At 43.6% G+C, this 12,971-nt stretch overlaps 1 protein-coding gene across 1 annotated transcript; it reads left to right on the forward strand.

Moving 5' to 3' along the window:
- The first annotated feature begins 1,262 nt into the window (after positions 1-1,262).
- Positions 1,263-11,577, forward strand: LOC119398748 (uncharacterized). Its single transcript, XM_037665568.2, has 4 exons — positions 1,263-1,367; positions 2,897-2,973; positions 4,415-4,577; positions 10,933-11,577. Exons 1-4 carry the CDS (start codon positions 1,322-1,324, stop codon positions 11,022-11,024), a joined length of 378 nt encoding a protein of 125 aa, XP_037521496.1. The 5' UTR covers positions 1,263-1,321; the 3' UTR covers positions 11,025-11,577.
- Positions 11,578-12,971: the final 1,394 nt, after the last annotated feature.

The raw sequence follows: 12,971 nt of genomic DNA on the forward strand, positions 1-12,971 counted from the left end.
GTTGAGAGCACGAAGGTCACCTCGCTCACTGCAGTGGCCGCTTTTGCGAAAGGAGCCCGCTGCTCACACAGAAATAAGCTACAACTGTGACAGTTCGCGCTCATCCTGTGTATGTTCGTTCCGTGCGTCCTTTCTGCTTGAGCAGCGCGTTGCAAGTTTGGAGCTGCTTGCCGTTCTTCGCGTGACATTGCAATTTGCTGCTGTAGCATTCATTTCTTCGCGCTTGGGGCGAAAGAATGCACAGCAAGCGCTCAAATACGTCTATGAAGACACGTTTCGCTTTCGTGTTATACCGATTCCTATGACAGAGGAATCAGCCATGTTTTTTTCTTACTTTATCCCTACTTTTCCGCCGCCAATTATTTAACCGTTTTTTACTTATTTCTATCGCGGATTTGTTTACCGTTCTATTGTTGTCCATAAAAACCAAGGCTTCATGTAGACTAGTGCCCAAACATTCATGTGCACCCGGGTGGATATCTCCACATTCAATTAAAACATGCTCCGTCGTTTCCTTAGCTTTCCCACAGCATGTGCATTTTTCTTCTTTACTAAGCCAACCCAACCTTGCTTCAAACAGTGAAGTGCTTCCCTTTGTATCACCAATAAAATGCATCCATCCTTATTTCATTTTTGCCCTTTCGGTAGTTACTCAGAGCCATTTTTCTTTTTTCCATCTGCTATCCAATAAATCCTCTCCGCCTCTCTTAATTTTCGCTTAACGCTCTCTGTTGCCATATCGCTTACGCTGTCAGCCGCATACTTGGTGGTGAGTCTCCTAGTTCTTTTTCCTCCGCTGTGAGTCAACGCTCCTCTTATAGAAATACCGGAACACCTTCCCTGGCCATCTACTGTCCTTCATATTCCTTAGCCTCTCTTCGAACTTCATTTTGTTCTGAGTTTTTCTCACCTCAAAAATTGTCCATCGGCATGAAATAACAACTTTCACTTTAGTCGTTACCAAGTGTCATTGTTTCTGCTCCCACACTGATACAGAATTTTTAAATATCCACCCTTAAAATTTAAAACATGCTTCTTTAGGACAATCGAGGGTTCACAAGTTAGGATCTCAAGGTTAGTTACCCCACAGCGATATTAAAGAATAAGTGGCCGCGTGGACCACCGCGCTACATGTTCCCTACAGGAGCAATCGCCCGCCGCGCGCGGCAGTGAAGAGGCTCGTGTTTGCGGCACAGTGTTCACTGTGTGAATGCTTGCAGAGGCGACGCGATTTGACATACGTTAGGGCTACACGCAGGGGCTGTTGAAAGAGACACCGGAGAAGCATCACCAGGAGCAAAGGAGAAGTCAACGAAAGACAATGGCCAGATTTCTATCACCACAGCGGATGGAAAACATATCTGCCTGTGCGTGTGCTTTATTATTATTATTATTACCTTTTTTTGTCATTCTTTGAAAGCATGATATAATTTCTTATCTAGGCCGTGCAGCAGATTCGACAGCAGCGATCTGCCAAGGCTGTTTGTCTATCCGGGTGGGAATATGACGTCTGCAATAGTAGCGAAAAATATCTGCCCAAGGAAGACTTAACCCTCACACACTGTTGACTGAACTTCCGTATAAAGCGCGAGACAGACGGTACGATTTTCCATGCGATGCGACGGCCGACGCGGCTGTGCGGCAGCCGGAATGGTGGCTGTCCGATGCTATGAAAGGTCACCATTCCGGTTACCCCACCGCCGCGTCGGACGTCGCATCGCATGGAAAATCGTATCGTCTGTCTCGGCCTTAAATACCTCTACACGTATACGCTGTTGTGTAAGGTATATTATGCGCACTTTAATACACTGGACTATACTAAAAATGTGTAGACGTGTATAAAATACTAGCTCACCGGGAGCTGGGAACAGCGATACAGAAACCGTAGAGCCAAAATGCATGCGCGTGCATCCCTTAGAAATTAGCGATACTTAAAGAGGCTTTCATTCCGATTGCATACGCAAGCCGCCTTAGTAGCAGGAAAATGCAAGCAAATTTTGTTTTCGTCTATATACATAATAAGCCGTTTCTGTTCTCTAGTCTAAGGAAAAATTCATGAGTCCACCCTATGTAGCCCATCAGGGACATAGCCGGACATTTTTTTCACGAAAGGCGGGGTTGGGCGGAGGGGGAGGTGTTTACCCACCCTTTATGTATGTTTGTGCGCGTGTTTATATACCCATGCAAAATTTTTAAGAAATAGGGGGGGGGGGGAGGCTTGAATCCCCCTCCCCTCAACCTCTCCTTCCCTGGCTACGCCAGTGTAGCCCATGATGTGTTCGAGATGATATGAGGTGAGTTTTGGAGAAAGGCAAATTTAAAATGGAGTAGCGCAGCGCGGATCGATCGCTTCAGCACAAGCACACCGTTACCTGCTGCCAGAACTGCTCATTGCGTTTTGATTCCTAGTGCTCGCTGTCATCGAGTGAAGTTTATTAATATATGTATTTGGTCGCTTGAGGCCCGTGTGCTTAGACTTAGGTGCACGTTAAAGAACCCCTGGTGGTTGAAATTTCCGGAGCCCTCCACTACGGCGTCTCTGATAATCATGTAGTGGTTCTGGGACGTTAAACCCCAAGAATTATTATTATTATGTATTTGGACGCATGACGCCTTACCTTGTAAGATAGTCTAACAGGGGCGTAGCCAGAAATTTTTTTCGGGGGGGGGGGGGGGGGGGTTCAACCATACTTTATGTATGCTCGTGCGTGCGTTTGTATATTCGTAATTGTGCAAATTTTCAGTGTGCTATATTTATTCATATGTTACCCACTCTTGCTTATGGCTTCATTTGAAGCCAGCAGAAACCCTGTAAATAAGTAAATAAATAAATAAATAAATAAATAAATAAATAAATAAATAAATAAATAAATAAATAAATAAATTTCTTTTGCAGCAAACGACACAACGCAGTGCAACTTCTGTAAGTCATACCTCGACTACATCGAGAGGTGCCTGATGAACAGAACTGCTGTAAGTATATTTGCCGTGCACATGTAACAGAGCACGCGTGCTCTGATGTCTTCTTGTGGCCGAAACGACTTCTTCGTTGTTGCTTTGTTGCTTAATTGAAAAGCCAGGTAAACAAAAAAGTCACAGTTTCGCCGCAAGGGCGAAGCAATGAACGCGATAGCAAGTAATTGGAATGTCACTCGAAGAACGACAAGCAGTTCGATATTTGCAGCGCGCCGCTGAAGCACAAAGAAGGACGCCCGAAATGAACGCACAGGCATGCACAGGGCAAGCGTGAACTAACAACTGTCACAGTTGTTACGTCTTCGTGCTTGAGCAACGCGCTGCAAATGTCGACAGTGTTTGTTTGTTTCTTTCCCCAAAATTATGGCACGTACCCACTCTGTGGGATTGGCCCAGACTGCATGTCGACAATCGAGTATTAGACGCTCTTAGATATTTCTTTTTCTTTTAAACTGCGGCGCGTGGAGTGACCCCTCTGCGTCTCCTGCCACACGGAGGCGTCTGACGCAAGGTGTGCCCGGTGTTCTTTGTTGTTTTTTTCTTCCACATCACGAGTGGGTACAGAAAGGGGCCACTTTGTCGTGCGTGTCTCAAGGGCAGTTTTCAAAATGAAAGAAAATATGGTAGCGTTGCGTGATAGAAAACACGCTCAAGCTCCTCCGAGATTTGCTTACCACCAGCGGTAAATGGTGTATATAAATAGCTCGCCGCTATTTCGCCGGCACATGCATGGCGTATGGTTGGGTTGTCTAACCCAGCGCGCTGGAGAGCGAGGGGTCGATGTTTCGAATCCCCGGTCTGGTAGTTCGGAATATATATATATATATATATATATATATATATATATATATATATATATATATATATATATATATATATATATATATATATATATATATATATATATATATATATATATATATATATTCGGGACATGACGACGAAGGCAACGGCGACGGCAAAAATCAGCCGAGAGTGTCCATCTAATTGCTATCGCAATAAAAACACATTCTAATTCACGCAATATATATCGAATGAAATCTACAGAGCTTTCGTGAACCTGGAGTCAACAGCTGCCGTTCTCAGTAAGCAAACATAGAATTATGAGTTTATGCTCAGCTCAGGAAATAAGCAACGAAATGGCTGCGAGTTTTTAATGTGTGTAAAAAGAACTTAGAGTGACTTGCGCGAGGACCTTTCATGTATACAGTCCTCGCGCAGGTTACCCTAAGTTCAATTGTACCTACAAGCCCACCTTAACACCCTTATTCTGTGCAAGAATATGCCTTTCGCGTTCTCCGTCTTTTCGTGCACTTCTCTCTACCGACCAAGATGGAAAAGATCTCAGTAATCAGTAAAGCACGCAAATGGAAAAAAAAACAAGGTTCAAGATTGCACGCATTGCGCACGGATAATTAATCCCATACATTGTTCACAGGCGCAGGTGATGTACCAGGTGAGCGTGACTTGCGAGTTTTTCTACACAGCCATCGAGGAACCCTGCCGGCTTGCCGTGGACAAAAACGCCAATATTATTTACAACGGCCTCAAGTATCACAGTGACCCAGCCAGGCTGTGTGGCATTATGACGCTCTGCCCGCGTAAGTTAATTACCAAAAAAGGTAGCGGATTCGATCAAGCTAAATGTAAGATATGCTCTAACGAGTGATTTTGCAAGGTACTTTCTGCAGGAAGAAAAAGAACTAAGATAAACTACCGGATGTTGTTAATTTAATTACCCAATAATAACAGGATTTATATTTAATCACGAGTTCTGTTGCCATAGACCACTGTTTTCCAATGTCTCGCTGATAACTAGGTGACAGGTCCCTGAGAGCCTCCAGGAAGGTCACACGGATTCTCTAGTTTCGTTGCCAAGGTGGCGGCCTGTTTATGCATATACATGTATGTAAAGTTGGGTCCTACACTACGCCACTCATTCACGATAAATATAAGACGTGAATAAAAATAATGTTTCAGCGTGCTTGCGATTTCGACTACACCTTCAGGCATGAGTTGTTCAGGGTATGCAATACCTCCCTTTCCAGTAATCTATAGCCTCCAAGTGAAATAAGCAGTGCACACGCGCTCGCAAAAGAAAACAAAAGAAAACAAGCATACAAAATTAGGGCAGCTACGCACTATAGTGGTGCGAAGACTGAGGAAACAGCGAGGCTGGTGGCGTTCGATCCCTTTCTTTTTTCCCTCCTGCTAACGCTGACATCACTCCTCCTCACCCTTACTTACCTTTCCCACCCCCTTGCTCTGTCATACTATATATGGCTACGCAATGCTTTACCCTACCAATTCCTCCCCATCCTCACATCACTCCTCCTCAACCCCACTTCCGTTTCCCACCAGCAACGCATTCATATGGTTATCATAAATGCTTGTACTCTGTCGTGGGGCTTGCCCAATTGCAGCGGTGTATACCCGCCACCTGGTTTTTCCGGTCCACGGATCACACATTACGTCCTGCTTTAACAGCGACGATGTTAATCCAGCAGACGCAGGTAAACAGCGCGTAATATTTACGTGCATGGGTTTCTTTCGTGAGAAATCCTGCATTCGCCTACAGACTCACCTGCAAATATCATTATCATGTTTACTCACTGATGCTATATATCATGTGGGCGGAAATTAACTCTCTACTCGGTATGGTTTATAACTTTTAGATGTGAAGCATCTTATGGCGGAGTTCAATCCGGTGGTGGTGGTGGTGTGCGGCGTGACCACCCTTACTGCGCATGCGCAAACCCTCTCCACTCCCCTCTCCCTTTCCCCATCTCCCCTTCCCCTCTCCACATTACTTCTCCCCTTCCCCCACCCCTTCCCTCTCCCCTCCCCTCACCACTTCCCCTCCCCCTCTCCACATCACCTCTTCCCTTCCCCTTCCCCTTCCCTTTCCTCTCCCCCTCTCCTTTCCCCCTCTCCACTTTCCCTCTCCCCTTTCCCCCTCCCCACTGCACCTCTAGAACGCGGGCTCTACATGCCGAAACACTGCTTCGCATCGCCTCATGGTCCCCCTTAGCGGGAGATGGTGTGATTTTTTTTGTAATACTCGACCAATTTAATGAAACAAAAAAAACATTTTGTTGCTTACAATATGAGAATGCATTACATATATCTAATTTATGTCATTGGAGGTATCAGAGGCATGACCTCAAGAAAGTGCGTCCATACGTTATTCTGGACACATTTTCCGGAGCCTGGTTGGGGCGTCGTGACCCCTATGGCCTTCAAGGTGTCCTAACGCCAAGCGCCTTGTACCTCTTGGGGTGGGCTGGAGAGGAAGTTTATCGCACAACACGGAAAGCGTATTAATGCATTCGAGTTGCGAATTCAGCAAGCTTTTGCAAACGCACCACATGAATATCTACAGAAGTGCGTCGCAAACACTTGCAATTGTTTACGAGAAAAAAAAAGTAGTGAATAATGTTGTTGCTTACGCGAAATATTAGCAGTGCATAACAATTCTCCGACAATAAGGAACAAAATACGTTTTGTTGCGTTGAAATGGGTCAAGTAGGACAAAAGTTGCAAAGAATGCTTAATAGCGAATTACTTTCCGCCCACCCTGTGTGTGTGTGTGTGTGTGTGTGTGTGTGTGTGCGCGTGCGTGTGTGCGCGTGCGTGTGTGTGTGTGTGTGTGTGTGTGTGCGTGCGTGTGTGTGTGTGTGTGTGTGTGTGTGTGTGTGCGTGCGCGCGTGCGTGCGTGCGTGTATAGACACACACACACACACAGAGTAAAGTACCACTTGAGCGAACGTCAGTTAAACGAACTTGTGCGAACTTTTTTGAAATCCCCAGCCGAAGCGTCATTGGACCCAATGCTAGCGTGTTTCAGTTTAACGACATTAGTGCAGAGCGCATTTCAGTCCTACGAACACATTTTATGACATAATCCAATGCCTCTCACGTCATATGGATCAAAAATTGTCTGAAAAACTAAGACAGCGCTTCGCGTTTTGAGGACTATGTATCTTGTGACTCTCGCGTTGAGACATGCGCCACTCTGTCTACAGAAGAGATTGTAGCGAGCGCACTACTTCAGGAAAAAGAAGAGGAGTAGGAGGAGGTAACCCTTGTAGGGGAAGCACCAATAAGTTCAGCTAAAGAAGCACTGATGTACTTGGAAAAAGTAAAGTCCTTTGCTGCCCAGCAGAGTGTTGTGTCGGTGAAGGTCTATGAGTTCTTCGACACAGTGTGCGTGTGTCTATATATATATATATATACATATATATATATATATATATATATATATATATATTATATATATATATATATATATATATATATATATATATATATATATATATATATATATATATATATATATATATAGTGGGGAAGAGAGACAAGAGACAGCGAGACAGCATCGAATAGGAGCGGAAGAAGACCAAGACGAAGAGCCGAGAGCGCGCGTGACAGTGTTTGACACCGCTGAACCCAGGCCTTTGGTTTTGAAATAAACTCCCTTATAATTTGGTGGAGGTGCTGGTAGTCTTCGAAGCTGGAGCTACGAAGCCGCACCTTACCTCCAGTGTCAGCAATGCCGGAAGAATCCACCACCCAAGGCACCTCCAAGATTCCAGCCACTGCATGTCCCGGCGTGTTGCCACTGCGTCACCCACCGATCTTCAGCGGCACTGACGACCAAGACGTTGAGGAGTGGTTGGCTACATACCACAAGGTGAGCGCAGCGAACAATTGGGACGATGCGGCTAAGCTGACTTATGTCAGCTTTTACTTGGCCGGCGTCGCTAGTCTCTGGTTGGGGAATCACGAAGCCGATATTGCCGACTGGGCTTCGTTCAAGACGGCCTTTTCGGAAGTCTTCGACCGCCCGCTGTACGAAAGCTACGCGCAGAACAGCGACTTCGTGAGTGCGCTCAACAGCCAGGAGAGAACTTCACCAGCTACATCGAAGACGTTGTTGACTTGTACAAGCGTGTGAACCGATCGATGCTCGAAGCAGACAAGATCAAGCAGATACTCAAAGGAATAGCCGATGACGCATTTGAGATGTTGTTAGCAAAGACCCACAAGCCGTAGCCTAACTGGTCAGTTTGTGCCAGAGTTTCGACGAGTTGCGCAAGCAACGCGCCCAGACACGACGCTCGCTGGAACAGCGCGACACGATCGCGGCTTTGACTCTCAGAGACCAGAATTCCATGTTGGCTCAGGTAAAGCAGTTTGTGCGTGAGGAGGTCGCTCGGCAGCTATCCATTTTATCAAGCACGCCAGAACCAGCACAGGCACATCATCTGGCCCCAAACATACGACAAGTTATCCAAGAAGGGGTAACTGACGCTTTGCTTTTCCCTCGCAGCCAGAGTGCCCCGTCAGCCAACTTATTCTCCCTCGCCGGTGCGTGTTCAGTCGTCACCAGTTCCGTTCATCCGACCAGTCGCTACGTTTCCTAATCCGTGGCGCACCTCAGACGACCGCCCTATCTGCTATTCTTGCGGTTATGCAGGACATGTGGCCACGATCTTCGCACGACCCTCGACGGTTTAGCGGCACAGCACGGCCACAAGAATCTTCTTCACCCGACCGCCTGCCCTCCGTTAGCCGCCGATCTCCATCGCCCCGACGGAGCTCGTCACCTATGCGCCGTCTACCCTACCCTTCAGACCCGGAAAACTAGATGCCGCAGTTCCCGAGGTATATATATATATATATATATATATAGCTTCTGGAATCTTTTGAAATCCTTCTCTCTCGCTATGCAGAGTATTAGCATGAAAGTGGTGACATGCAGGCCGGCAAAGATGTCAAGCGCTTCACTCTCTTGGCGCCTTGGTTTTGACCGAAAACTAAGTTGTCCGGCCGCTAAACAAAAAAAAAAAAGAAAGAACACCGTTAAATAACAAAAGCTGGACAATATTAAGGAAACACATGGTGTGAGACGCTGTTGGTCTGGACATACTACCGATAGACCATTTCATGCGTCGTGCGTTGTAAAACAAAACAGCGGCAGCGGCGTAAGAGCATGAAACTGCTCCTTGAGTTGAAAGCTGCTTGGTATAGGCAGCACGTAAATGAAGAGTGAATACAGACAGCGCCTCCTGTAGAGGAGGCGCTGTTACAGAATATTGCGGAGATTGCACAGCAGTTTCAATATAGTTGTTTAAAGCCAGCGCAGCGTTTCTATGCAGTGCATCCACATGATGGGCTTCATACAGGGGATGCCTGAAAGCAACACGAGCTGTGTTGCTTTCAGACAGTAAATATCTGTCTCTCCCTCTGTGGGCATATATATATATATATATATATATATATATATATATATATATATATATATATATATATATATATATATATATATATATATATATATAATGTGTTTCAAGAAATGTGTCCGACCTTCTAAAAAAATCAGGAAAAAGCGATATTTGATTGCCGCCTTCAAAATTGGTTTTTCTGTAGTGGCAGGGATTTTAAGATGGTTGAATAAATTATTTGGGACTGTAATTAAAAAAGTTAAATTAATTAACTTCTTATTATTGGAGTTAGGCGGCTGTGTCAAATGAGAAAATTGAAGTTCTTCATGCTAGAAACCCAACCCTACTTTGAGATTTCGAAAAAGTGGCATCTAATAATAATTACGAAGTAATGAAATTCAACCAAATTCAATGGCGAAACCTAAACAGAAACATGGAAGAACGCAACTGCCATATTCTTCTGTGACGTCCAAAATGAGTGAATGACTTTTTCTGTAGCGCTAGGCATCTTAAGATGGTTAGAGACATGACTTGAGACAGTAATTAAGAAAGTTAAATTAATTAACTTTTTAATTTGTGAATTTAGGTGACTGTTTCATATTGGGGAATTGAAGTTCTTCGTGCCAGAAAGCCATCCCAACATTGAGATTTCGAAAAAGCGGCCTCTAGTAGTAATTACGAAGTAATGAAATTCAACCGAATTCGATGGCTTTCGCTGTTGAAAGCCGTTGCATTTCGTTGAATTTCATTAGGCCACAACAATTACTAGAGGACGCTTTTTCAAAATCTCAAAGCTTGGATAGATTCCTCGCATGAAGAACTTCAATTCTCCCATTTCACACAATCACCTAACTCCACTAATTAAAAATGTTAATTAATGCAACTTCCTTAATTGCTGTCTTAAATGATGTCATTAACTACCTTAAGATTCTTGCCGCTACAGAAAAAGCAATGCTGAAAGCCCCGAGGAAATATCGCATTTTCCTGATTTTTTGAGAAGGTTGGACACATTTCTTAAAACACCCTGTGCATATATATATATATATATATATATATATATATATATATATATATATATATATAGTGGTAGGGGCTGAGAGCCATACGAGTGCTCCAGGGCGGACCGTGGGCTTTTCTGCCGCTCTTGGCTATGCGTAGTAAAGGTCTTGGAGAGCTCGCGATACTCCTCAGCAATATATATATATATATATATATATATATATATATATATATATATATATATATATATATATATATATATATATATATATATCTATATATATATATATATATATATATATATTGTATATATATACAAAGAGAGAGAGAGAGGAGCTGTGTAAAGACTCCCTGTGTTTTGTTTAACGTTCATCCAAAGCTCAACGCTCGAGCACTTTTGCATTCCGGACCCATTGGAATGTTGTCGACGTTGGAACTGAACCCGTAATCTCATGCTCTAGAGCGACAGGAAGTGACCTCGTTGCTACAGATTCATGGTAAAAGTGGCGTTTGTGTTGTTATGATATCTTCTCTTGTGTCCGTGTCTGCAAGCCTACCTTCTTTGTTTTTTCATTCTTTACAACGGAACACCGCATGATAATTGTACATTGTTTTGCGTTCAGCCAACACCGTCTGCAGAGGCAGCATCAGGATATCCTGACGCTGTATCTGCCGTTTGTAATTGTTTTCCCGTTGTAACGCTATCCCCGCTTTTTTTTTTACGCTTCAGAGACATCCGCTGCACGGAGGCAAGAACTTTCCGGAGATCCGTGGTCGAGAAACTGTGACTTCAACCCAGCGATGGAACTATTGGAACTTTGATTGGAACTGTATTAATCGTTACTCGGACTATTTATCACGCTCCAGAGGCATGCATGCAGCTGATCTGGAAACCTACTTAACGGGGATTATGGAACTTATGGTTTAATAAGTTCACATGCACTCTTAAAAAGAAAACGGTTGTAGTTCTTACTAACTTCGGTTTGCTAACTACATGTCACATATGTTACTACCTTGTTAGTATGTGCGGTTAGTAACGGGAAGGTTAGTAACCGTTACTACCCTCGCCGTTACAAACGCAATTAGTAGCGGTTACTACCCTTCTCGTTGCTAACTAGTAAAATATAGATAGTAACGGTTACTACCCAAAATGAAGTAGTAAACGTGGTCCTTTCGACTCACGAATCACTTGGTTTTTTTAACGGCCAAATTCCTGAGCATCAACATTGCGATATATCATTAGGTATAATTATGCACAGAATGTCATGAATGAGAACAGCACACATACACAACGACAAGGCTACGCGACGCATATAACTTATAAGTGGTTCCAGGAGTATTTATAGCCCTATACCTATGGAGTACGCAGATGGTGCCGATGAGCAGCTAGGCTTGAGGATGTATAGTTTAAGTTGTGCGCCTATATTTATATAGCGCACAATATTATTAGGGGAGCGAGGTAACGTAGGGTAGCACTTATAATCAAGCATATTAAGACAAACAATATGTATATCTATTTTGCGTACTATCGCCTCAACATGGCCTAATATACAAGACCCAAAATGGGGTACTAAGCTTACTAATATCACCTCAATGAACTTGGATAGATCCCCGTGCTAGTAAGTAGGTTGTAAAAAGATTTGTTTAACAAGTTCGTTTAACAGGTGCATGGCAAAAAGTTCGTAACTGTACGCAAGAGGTAGTAACCGTTTAACGCGGGTAGGAAAAGGCAGCAAGTAGTTAGTAATGGTCAAAGAAAGCTAGTAACAGCTGCTGTTCCTAACTATTTGCTCTTGTTTACAAGTTTTTTCCTAACTTTTTTTAAGAGTGTGGCGCCAGTTCGCATTAGTAGTAAAAGTAGTTATCAACTAGTGATGACTATTTCGTTCCTCCAATTCGTTAGCAGTTAACCTGAGGTCGAAATGTGCGTGGATATCTGCCTAGCTGCCCTTAAGGGGCGTGTTGATGACATTTGCGAATTACGCAAGTACACAGGGAAGACGACAAATGAAGACGACACAATTTCTCTTTTAAATACAAATCCAATGTGCCGTAATTCTGGAGTGTGCATGGCAAGGCAAGATAATCGCAATTGCAATGCCATACTAAAATGAAGAATGTAGGTTAACGCAGCCTGCTATATATTCCAGGATTTCAAAAAGAAATGACATTCACTTTTGTGTACGAACTGCGAAGGCGAATAGGCGGAACACCTGCTAGCTGTGCCCGCTGAGTTCTTAGATCACAGTCTGTGTTGTTGTCGGACCTGCACGAAACGCTCTTGCATTTTCGTATGGCAATGTTTGACTAGTACAGGCTAACGTCGCATACGGAAACACGGAAACCTATAACGTGTGTATATATATATATATATATATATATATATATATATATATATATATATATATATATATATATATATATATATATATATATATATATATATATATATATATATATATATATATATATATAATAATTGCGGCGCTCCGGCGTTAATCTTTTCTTTTAATTCGAATGGGGAATCTGGAAATAAAATATAGCACTTCACCGGAGGAGCTGTTCTCGATTTGTCCATGTAATGAACTGTGCGTTTCAGCGACCACTGAATAGCGGGAGCTTGGCGAGAAGCGCGCCCCCTGTTTCCGGTTCTTGTTCTGCAGCGCCATCATGACATCACGAAGCTTTCAAACACTCTCGACACAAATGATACGGACGGAATGCGCTTCAGTGCAACGAAAGCAGCCCTCAGAGATCCGATTTTCGGTG

Source organism: Rhipicephalus sanguineus, chromosome 1, assembly GCF_013339695.2.
Source record: "Rhipicephalus sanguineus isolate Rsan-2018 chromosome 1, BIME_Rsan_1.4, whole genome shotgun sequence".
Lineage (NCBI taxonomy): Eukaryota > Metazoa > Arthropoda > Arachnida > Ixodida > Ixodidae > Rhipicephalus > Rhipicephalus sanguineus.

What these genes read in the sequence shown, in the direction of transcription:
- LOC119398748 (XM_037665568.2), top strand. Translation starts at nt 1,322, where the DNA reads ATGGCCAGATTTCTATCACCACAGCGGATGGAAAACATATCTGCCT. An exon ending in GCCTGATGAACAGAACTGCT is followed by an intron (nt 2,974 to 4,414) that starts GTAAGTATATTT and finishes CATTGTTCACAG; the next exon opens with GCGCAGGTGATGTACCAGGT. An exon ending in CATTATGACGCTCTGCCCGC is followed by an intron (nt 4,578 to 10,932) that starts GTAAGTTAATTA and finishes TTTACGCTTCAG; the next exon opens with AGACATCCGCTGCACGGAGG.